The 11157-nt window shown below is 36.3% G+C and overlaps 1 protein-coding gene across 1 annotated transcript; it reads left to right on the top strand.

The window, feature by feature from the left end:
• Positions 1-2251: 2251 nt before the first annotated feature.
• On the top strand, positions 2252-10945 carry LOC133323677 (eIF-2-alpha kinase GCN2). The gene is made up of 7 exons (XM_061532596.1): positions 2252-2305; positions 2476-2657; positions 4317-5450; positions 5643-6999; positions 7066-8946; positions 9025-9194; positions 10817-10945. Exons 1-7 carry the CDS (start codon positions 2252-2254, stop codon positions 10941-10943), a joined length of 4905 nt encoding a protein of 1634 aa, XP_061388580.1. The 3' UTR covers positions 10944-10945.
• Positions 10946-11157: the final 212 nt, after the last annotated feature.

Here is an 11157-nt window from a genome sequence, read left to right on the forward strand (position 1 = left end):
AATCCGGTACAATGTAAACATGATTTAGATGCGGTAAGTCTTTGTTTGTAGGAGAGAGGGACAAAGAGAATAGAAATGGAAAAAAATTGCTCGTACCGACAATTTTCTGGCAATTCGTTTTGTGTATTTCGTCTTTGTTGACATTTTATATATATTTAAATGTGAAAAAACAACAAATAGAAAAATATTTTGGAAACCGAAATGCCTTGTATAGACGCATGATGCAAGTTCAAAATAGAACAAGAATTGCCGCAAGTGAACTCGCCTAATCTAAATCAAGATTTACATGGCATCGTATTTTTTGTAATTTTTTATTCCCACCTCAAAAAATGCGTGGACAATGATTTTCGTCGCCCGATGACAGTTGGTCCGAGTATACTGGGCGTCTTTCGAATTGATATCATTAGATTGGTCTTCTCGCCATTTCGATGTGTTTTTAGTGGTTATTTTTCGGGATTTGGCGCAGATTGAAAATCTGGCCTAAGGTGGAAATGACAGGTCTTAAGTGGTCAAATTGTTTGTTTACGTTTTCATATGATTAAGAAAAAACGGTTCGCGCGAAATTATCTGGACATTATGGGGTATAAATATTTTGCTAAGAAAATTTATTAATAGCGGCAAATGCGATAACGTAAAATTAAAATATATTCAACTTCGAAGTGCAACGCTCAACAACTTCAAGCTTTAAAAAAATTTTTTGGTTTCTCTATTGAAATTTTCGCTTGCTTTTCCATTAGCAAATTTTTCTTTGCCAAATTTGCGAATCAAAATACAAAAGAAAGAAAATAAAAGTCAAAAGTGTTTGCATTTTAAAGATTTTTTTTTAATATTTTATTTATTTTTTATATATTTTATTATATAAATTGCAAAAATTAAAAATTAAATTTCACTTGCAAAAATTAAAGCAACAGGTTTGTAAACAAAAGCCGGCTGTGTGTCAGTAAAGCGAATAGGTTCAAAAGGAAATGTCAACAAAATTGTTTTCAAAGAACAGAGCAAAGCAGAATTTGCGTGTACGGCAAATTCTGAACAGGCAAATTTTTGTTTTTTTTCCTCGCACCCCTCTCGCCTACAAACTCAGTATTTGCCAAATAAAAATTTGCCTGTGGAAAAGCAGACTTACATGGCATCGTATTTTTTGTAATTTTTTATTCCCACCTCAAAAAAAAAAAATGCGCGAGTCTACGGGACGTCTTTCGATTTGATACCATCAGCTTGGTCTTCTCGCCATTTCGATGTGTTTTTAGTGGTTATTTTTCGGAATGTGGCGCAGATTGAAAATCTGGCCGAAGGTGGAAATGCCAGGTCCGAAGCGGTCAAATTGTTTGTTTACGTTTTCATGTGATTTAGAAAAAACGGTTCGCGCGAAATTATCTGGACATTATGGGGTATAAATATTTTGCTAAGAAAATTGATTAATAGCGGCAAATGCAATAACGTAAAATTAAAATATATTCAACTTCGAAGTGCAACGCTCAACAACTTCAAGCTTTAATGTTATCGTCTCCACATGCTTGTTGAATTATCGATAACAAATAAAACGAATGCTGACGCAACGAATCCATTCTGCTTATGCCTTAACAGCTTATTATTGCATCATAATTGTCACCATGAGGTTGTTGCACTATCAATAAAACATAAAACATTATGCTTATGTCTGCATTTATGATAGAACTACATCAAACGTGTTCAATAATACAAGAACCGCATTTCATGTGAATGGACCATAAACCGAAAAATAAACGAAATATTTGTGATGAACCTAGTTCTTGCACTTCCTTGCAGTGAATCATTTGACTGAACTAGTTATGAAGAAGTAAAGATTTTTTTTTGTACCGGAAAACAATAACAAAAAATTACGCACTGTATTTAAAAATAAAACACAAAACACGTTCCATAATACGGGTTTTCCATAATAAAACTATATATTAAAAACAATTCGAAGGAGGCCAACCAAACAGCCGACGGACTATGAACATTTGGATGCAGTTAACAAAGGCAACAGCTGTCATTACTGAACGATCAGTATCAGTGGAGCAGGATCCGTAGGAAAAATTCGAAGAAATAAATTGCACTTCTTGTGATTATGCTAAGCGAACTGCCGACGGTACAACAATAATATCAGTGTTTCCAATTGATGCGACACAATATTAGTTGATAAATAGAAAAAAACGCTTGGATCGCTGTGAATTTTGCCGGCAGTGAAATTAATGTCTAGGAAGAGAAAGAAAACCACTAGCCGATAGTAAAAATGGCAAAAGAGTCTTTTCGTGAAAGGCAAATGGAAGAACTGGAAGCGATAAAGGTAAACATTAGTGATATTATTTTAACTACACGGATATATATTTATACATATGTACATACTATGTATGTATGTTCTGATGAGTGGGGTTATGTTTTTAGGTGAATGAAAAATTTGGTGTTTTTTGATTGAAACGCAATTTCTTTTTCATTTTCATGTGTCGAATTGTGCAGTCGATATTTGGCAATGATGTTGAAGATTTACGGCCATATAATAGCAGTGCCACACCTTCACAATGGAAACCGACCGATATTCGTATAATGTTGACACCCTTGCGAGATTCATCAAATGGTCAGGCGGAGGCATATGTTCGTACGAAACTGCATGTAGTGTGTCCATCCAAATATCCTAAGGTGTAAGTATGAAACAATTTAATTTTTATCTGATTATAGTTCATTCGATACGGATCGTGAAAATTTTACCATAAGCAGTTCTAAAGGAGAAAGGCTAGTTTAAGACCCGGTCGTGGATAGCTTTGAATTTCTTTGTGGTTCGTGGTGCCCTGATTACCAGGTTGTCCGTATTTGCGGATATGTGGGCCCCTATACTTCAGAATGTAAATACATGGCGCATACAACGGTCCAAGCGGTACTTAGAATCACATATCTACGGAAATACGGATTTCAGCTGTGTACTTGGCATGGTTTGCCTCTGATGTTTATTGTCGGCACAGGACCTGTTCTAGTCAGACTTTAAGTCGATCGGTCTGATCACGAATAATATATGACATGTAATGGGGAAATCCGTGGTGTTCATCATCATCAGTTAGATAAGGACCTCTAGCAGTTCCACCGGAATTCATCCCCACATTGCTCTTCCGGTACATTTTTGGACCGAGTATGGTAATATTGGCGGATATTAAGAGAAACTTGATATTTTCCGCCTGTCCATAGAAGAAAGTCAAAAAATATAAGTAAAATTTTGATATAAAGGAAATTTTAATCGCGTAGCCAAATTTTTCAACGTTGTGGATTGGAATTGATGCACTTGTAATAGATACAGCTGCTAGGTGCCAAGTAAAATTTTGATATAAAGGAATTTTTAACAGCCGGATCACAATTTTTCCACGACATGTCTTATCACCAACAAGGTGCACCCTGTAACTTTATCTTTTTTGCCTTTTTAGGCCGGCTATTTTGTATAATTTTTAATTAAGAAGAATTTAATTGAAAATATAATGTGTACGCATTACATCCATACCAATATTACCTTCATCGAACCATAAATAATGAAGTTATAAGCATAGGAATTTATAACTTTAAAACAATACACGATCGAAAAAACATGATTATATTGTCATAATCGAACAACCCCCTAAACATGGTTTGTTCCATAATTCTTTGTCGTTTTAGCGATGCACTATCTTTAGAATTCCCAATTTAAGATAGTTTTTAAATTCTGCACGTACATTGGTTCGACTTCAAGAATGTTTTGATATGACGGCCTACGTTTTGATATGACCTCAGAACGTTGGCCGAAGAGTTTGGGATGAATTTTTCAGTAGAAGAACTGTTGGTCGATATTTCAGAGTCCTGTAAGATGACAACATCGTTGAAGAAAATGTTCAATATTGGTCTATGTTTTATTCTGATATTGGACACCATTTATAAGGTTACGACTTATTTTAGCCACTTTTTTAAATGTTTAACCGTTTTTTCCACTGTGCATCTCCAGGTTTTGGCATAGCCTCTCTATAATGGCTCCAACCCATCATCTCATAAGTGATCTCTCAACATAAGAAGTAGTATATCCAATATTGGACATCCACATAGAATCAGCTTTCGATTTGCTCTGATAACTCTTAAAAATATTTATAAAAAAACCAGGGTACTTACAGAATTATAAAGGTCCATATCACGAGGAAAATGGATTTCTGCAACGCACTACAAAGGCTTGTTTCAAGCCATGGCGAATTTTAGAAAAAATTTCTTATTTTTTATTTATTTTAGAATCAAATTAATTTTTCGTTATATTAATTTTCAATGTCTTTATTATTTTCTGACTTTCATTTCAGAGCACCCAAGGTCACTTTGGAAGAAACGAAAGGTATTTCCGATCAACTCATCGAGGAGTTACTTCAACAATTACAACAACAATCGCAAGAGTTACGTGGTGAAGTTATGATCTATGAGCTAGCGCAGACGGTCCAAGCCTTTCTCCTAAAGCACAATAAACCGCCAAGAGGTTCATTTTACGATGAAATGTTACAACAAAAACAACAACGAGAACAAGAATTACTCGATATGAAAAAGCAACGTGAAAACCAAGAAAGGCAAAATCTCATCGAAGAAGTTGAACGTCGCAAGGAGATGTTTAAGTCGGAAGCAAAAAGACGTGAACCACGTCGTAGTATGAGTGAATCGAATCATCGTCATCCCAGCTCCTCAGAAAGTTCGGAGAGTTCTTCGCCGTACTATCGTGGACAAATCTATCCCACAAGATGTGTTGAACATCGTAATAGCGAAACGTTATATTTCCATAAAGTTGGACGACAAATTCGAAGAGGTAGCTGTTTGGGTCATTCACAGAAGGGTTGTATTGCTTATACGGGAATTGATATTGATACCGGACAATTGGTCTACATCACTGAATGGAATATTAAATATTCGCAAATTGAGCAGCATTGTGGTGGAAGTGGCAAATGTCTATGGCTTACATCGGAACCAAACTGTTCGGGTAGTCATCGTGTTGATGACATTATTTCATCGATAGAGAAACAAGTCAGCACCTTGGCCCAGCTGCATCATAAAAATCTCATTCAATATGAATGTGTGCTGTGCATAAAACGTAAAGAAGGATTGTTGGTATATTTGGTGCAGGATTTTGTCTTTGGCACAAGTGTATTTAGTATTTCTTCGGCGTTGGGTTGGTGTATGGATGGTGTTCGTGGTGTGGCGAAGGGGGTGTTGGAAGCTTTGGTATTTCTCCACAATAAAGGAGTTTCACATAGCCATCTTTTGGATACAACGGTATTTATGGATAATAGTGGTATGATCAGAGTGACAGATTTTTCCATTGTTACCAATTTGCTGGAGTTAATTGGTGGTTCTGGCGAGAGATCGACACATGGTGATTTACCAGCACTTGGAACACTGGTGGATAGTTTAATGAGTACTCATACACCGGAGATGCGAGATTTCATTGATAAGTAAGTAGTACTTTCTAACAACATATATGATTTGGGGTTTAAATGTGTCGACCCTATGACATTTTTTCTTATTCAATTCTCTAACGAATGAATTGTCATAATACCGCATCTTTAATTGTATGTATCTACAGTTCTTATGATTTAGATCTCTCCCATTTATTTGAAAAATATAATTTTTTCTTTTCATTCCAGATGCCATTCCGATCGTACATTATCAGCATCCGAACTGCTGGAACACCCATTTCTACGCTGTTCCCTATTCACTAATGAGGATAAAGAAAATCAACATTTAACCATGGCTATGACAACATACAAAACCCTAGGTGGCGGCGCTGTTGGTGGAAAGCCCTCCTTGGCTGTGGCACCGCTAAAACAACGAAATAATGCGGCAGGACAACCGACAACACCACAAACCCTGGCACCCTTTTCCATACCATCATTACCCACGTCACAATCACGCCTACGAACTGAATTCGAAGTTCTTATGTATTTGGGCAAGGGGGCTTTCGGTGATGTTCTTAAAGTTCGTAATATCCTCGATAATCGTGAATATGCCATAAAGCGAATACCACTACCGGCACGAAGTAAACAGTTATATAAGAAAATGACACGAGAAGTAGAGCTACTGTCACGTCTAAATCATGAAAATGTGGTCCGCTACTTTAACAGTTGGATAGAAAGTGTCAATGAAGAGGATATCGAGGAAATGGATAAGTTGGTATCCGGCGATTGGTCCATGAGTGTGGAGAGTATTAAGCCACCAAAATCACCACAAGTTGCAAATGCCACAACGGAGACGGAAACCGATTCATCAAGCCTTTGGAATGGTTATATACCACATGATATGGATGATTCCGATTCAGATGATGGTATTGAATTTGTTGACTCTAATGGTAAGGTGGCTGTCTATAGTGATGATGAAGATGACGATGATGTCGATGAGGTTGATTCGGAAATATCTAAAGTCCTATCACCGAAACCGGTAATGCAAATCATGTACATTCAAATGGAATTTTGTGAAAAATGCACTCTCCGCACAGCCATCGATGATAATTTATATGCCAATACAGATCGTCTGTGGCGTTTATTCCGTGAAATAGCCGAAGGTTTATCACACATCCATCAGCAGGGTATAATACATCGAGATTTGAAACCGGTTAATATTTTCTTAGATTCTCATGATCAAATAAAGATTGGTGATTTTGGTCTGGCCACCACAAGTTTTTTGGCCCTACAATCTTCTCATCAGGAGCATAATAATATACAGCAAAGTCATGCTTCGCAAATAACATCAATAGAAGATGGTACCGGGACGGGCAAGGTGGGAACCACTCTATATGTGGCTCCCGAATTAACGGGAAATGCTTCAAAATCAACCTATAGCCAAAAAGTTGATATGTATACCTTGGGTATAATCCTATTCGAAATGTGCCATTCTCCATTTGCTACAGGCATGGAGAGAGCTGAAACTATAATTAAACTGAGAAGTCCCAATATTGTTATACCAGATTATATGTTACAAAATCCCAAAAATGATAAGACTGTGAAGGTGAGTTTTTTGGAAATTATGAGCCAAAATAAATTTTAACGTTCTTTTAATATTTTTTGATTTTAGCTCCTTCGTTGGCTTCTAAATCATGACCCCTCACAAAGACCAACGGCCGAAGAATTATTAGTATCTGATTTGTTACCGCCAGCTCAGCTGGAAGCAAGTGAATTACAGGAGATGCTCAAGAATGCCCTGGCCAATCCCCAAAGTAAAGCCTACAAACATATTGTAGCTCGTTGCCTGCAACAGGAAAGTGATGAAGTTTTGGAACATACCTACCACATGGGTGGTAGTCGTGCAATGAAATCCTGGAATACACCAGTGGTCCTGGAAAGTTTAGTAACTCTCAGCCCGTTGATTGAATTTGTCAAGGGTAAAGTGGTATCCCTATTTCGTAAACATGGAGCCATTGAAGTGGATACCCCCCTTATGTCACCTCTAACGAAACGCACTAATCATTGGGTCAATCCGGTCAAGCTAATGACACATTCCGGTTGTGTTGTGGTTTTACCAAGTGATTTGCGCACCGAATTTGCCCGACACATTGCCATGAGTGGTGTGAATATGATACGGCGCTACTGTGTGGATCGTGTATATCGCGAGGAAAAAGTTTTCAATTTCCATCCAAAACAAAATTATGAATGTGCTTTTGATATCATTTCACCACATTCCGCCAGCCATTTGGTAGATGCTGAACTTCTATCGCTGGCCTATGAAATTGCTTCGGAAATTCCCAATCCCCGGGAAAAGAATGTTATGATTCGCATGAACCACACAAATCTCTTGAGGGCCATACTGCTCTACTGTAATGTACCCAAAGAAATGTATGCAGATCTCTTTGCCAGCATATTGGATTATATTGAGGGGCGTATATCGAAATTTCAATTTCATTCGATTGTAAATAGCATTATGGAGAAGTCAAGGACATCTGGATCGGCTTTAATTGATTTGCTGCTAGCTAATTTCCAAATGAGTGGTAAAAACAGTGCTGATGATTCATCACTACGGTCTTTGGTTAGAGGTAAAGGTGAAGCTGCCTCCCTGGCCAAGGGTGCCCTAAGAGAAATGGAATCAATTGTGTTGTTGGCCCAAAGTTTGGGTGTAAAATGTCCCATACACATATTTGCTGGATTACCCATAAATTATGAGCGTGCAGCGGCGGGTGGTGTAATATGGCAAATGATTGCCGATGTTAAACCGAATCGTACATCCAGACCCTCGGTATTGGCTGTGGGTGAACGCTACGACAGCATGCTAATGGATTTCCAAAAACAGGCACAAGGTTTTAATCCCAACTTACCCAATCGCTGTATAAGTGGAGCTGGTCTTTCATTCTCTTTGGATAAACTTGTTGCCGCCATGGGTTCAGAAGATTCACAAAAATGTCGAACAATTGAAGTGGGTGTTTGTGTGTCGGGATCAAGACCACCCCTTAAAGATGTTACGTATATTATGCGATTGCTGTGGTCCGCTGGTATACGTTGCAGTTTTATCGAATCGGTTACATGTAGTGGTGATGAATCTCAAGATTTAGCAAAACTAGGGGCTAGCCATGTTATATTGGTTGCTGAAAATGGAGCATTACGTATACGTTCGTGGGAGAGAGAACGTTTTCAGGAACGTCATGTCACACGTTCCGAATTGGCAGATTTTATACAGAAGCTTTCGTTGCGGCAGGATAGCACAACCAATGCCTCCAATGAATATTACTCCGCTCAGCAGGCAAACACGAATTACTACGGCGGTGGTTTTGGTGGTGGTGGAGGTGGTAGCTATGGCAGTTATGGCAGTCGTGGTGATAATGCCCTCAGCACCTCGGCATCGGGAACAAATGTTAAAAATATTATCAGCTCGAGTAGTTTAAGTAATTTACCGAATATACAAGTAATATTTTCGTTGACTCAAGATAAGCTGTCGGCAAATTATCGAAGACGTTTGGAGAATCAAGTAAGTTGTAGATATTGTATTTGTGGTTTGATTGGATTTTGTTAAGGAATTAATTTTTATGTTTTTTTTTCATTGCAGGTAACTCAGCAAATGTCTTCAACTCTGGCACAATTTGCCAAAACAGAAACCATAGCTGTTATGGTAGTGGAATTATCGCCATGCACATTAAATGGCATAGTGGCAGCTATTAATCCACGAGCTGTCGATCGAAAAGAGACTGAACAAGAAATTAATAGTGTAATTGATAGGTAAGTTATTTTTAACATCTACAAATATTCCATGAAGTATATACTTGATCAGAATAAACAAGCCGGTCCCTACAAGAAAAATCTGCTCTGAAAAGGGATGTTGTGGTGTGATGATAAATGTCGAACATTGATACGGATGAATTTAATTCGTAGATGCAAGTTCGCAATAAATATAAACCTTAACGACGTTTTAATCTGTTTCACCGAGAAAACAACTTAGTAATTTTAAACAAAAACTGCACGGTAGTCACATTTTTAAATGAATTACCGGCCAATATTAGGATGGATAAAAATGTACCACGGTAACTGAAAAAATATTTTTAGGGTATATTTTTGAGCGTAGGGGTGGATTTAAACAAATTTATAGTTTAGGGTATATTTTTAGGCGTGGATTTTTAAAAATTAGTTTTTGAGGTATATCTTTAGGCGTGTATTTTAAAAATAGGTTTTTGGGGCATATCTTTAGGCGTGGATTTTTAAAAATAGATTTTTGAGGTATATCTTTAGGCATGGATTTTTAAAAATACGTTTTAGAGGTATATTTTTAGGAGTGGATTTTTAAAAATAGGTTTTTGAGGTATATCTTTAGGAGTGGATTTTTAAAAATAGGTTTTTGAGGTAAAAATAAGTTTTTGAGGAATATTTTTAGGTGTGGATTTTTAAAAATATGTTTTGGAGGTATATCTTAGAATTGGATTTTTAAAAATAAGTTTTCAGAGGTATATCTTTAAAAATAGGTTTTTGAGGTATATCTTTAGGCATGCATTTTAATAAATAGGTTTTTGGGGTATATCATTAGGCGTGGATTTTTAAAAATATGTTTTGGAGGTATATCTTAGATGTGGATTTTTAAAAATAAGTTTTCAGAGGTATATCGTTAAAAATAGGTTTTTGAGGTATATCTTTAGGCATGGATTTTAAAAAATATGTTTTTGAGGTATATCATTAGACGTGGATTTTTAAAAATAGGCTTTTGAGGTATATCATTGGGCGTGGATTTTAAAAAATAATTTTTTGAGGTATATCTTTAGGAATGGATTTTTAAAAATAGGTTTTTGAGGTATATCTTTAGGCGTGGATTTTTTTAATTAAGGTATATCTTTGGGAGTGTATTTTTAAAAATAGGTTTATGGGGTATATTTTTGGGAGTGTATTTTAAAAAATAGTTTTATGGGGTATATTTTTAGGCGTGGATTTTTTAAGATGAGGTAAATTTTTAGGCGTGGATTTTTTTTTATAATTTTGGGTATATTTTCAGGCTTTGACTTTTTTATAATTTTGGGTATAGTTTGGGCGTAGATATTTTAAAAAATTAGGTAAATTTTTTTAAAGAATTTTGAGGTATATTTTTATGCGTGGATTTTTATAAAATAAATAGGATATATTTTTATGCTTGGATTTTTTGACCTTGAAAACTCCGAGTTCTGCACACAAGGATTTTGTTTTATTAACGCCCGGCGTTAGTACTCTGTGACACAATGGCCTTTGGAAGAAGTTGAACCAGTTTTTCACAGTACCATGACCATGGTGTTACATTGGCATCTAAATACTTATGTTTAATACAAGTATTAAATATGTAGTTCTTTTATTAACATATACTCTTTCTTCTTTTTATTTTTCAGATTCCCTAAAAATCGTCGTTATATATCCGATATATGTGATGAAGTTGTAGATTATATTACCGATTCGAAAATAACCGTAGTGGCCTTATATAGTATAACCGATTCATATTATCGTGTTATAATATGAACAAAGGAAAACACACGAAGTCAACTATGGAGAAATGTCATAATGACAAATATTGAAAATACAGATGATGCCTAAAGAGGCTTGGGAAAAATATAAGGCCTTGCATCAACTACTATATACTGCTAACGGGTCGGTCCACATTTTAAATATTTCATAATAGAAGAAGAAGGCGAAAATCTATCCACGTCCCACAAAAATCTACTGGTAATATGGC

Source organism: Musca vetustissima, unplaced genomic scaffold (assembly GCF_032173495.1).
Source record: "Musca vetustissima isolate MV318-11 ecotype Yass unplaced genomic scaffold, APGP_CSIRO_Mvet_v1 utg5255, whole genome shotgun sequence".
Lineage (NCBI taxonomy): Eukaryota > Metazoa > Arthropoda > Insecta > Diptera > Muscidae > Musca > Musca vetustissima.

Coding starts and splice junctions, on each gene's coding strand:
- LOC133323677 (XM_061532596.1), top strand. CDS start 2,252: ATGGCAAAAGAGTCTTTTCGTGAAAGGCAAATGGAAGAACTGGAAGCG. Junction 2,658..4,316: donor CCATCCAAATATCCTAAGGT/GTAAGTATGAAA, acceptor CTTTCATTTCAG/AGCACCCAAGGTCACTTTGG. Junction 7,000..7,065: donor AAAATGATAAGACTGTGAAG/GTGAGTTTTTTG, acceptor TTTTGATTTTAG/CTCCTTCGTTGGCTTCTAAA.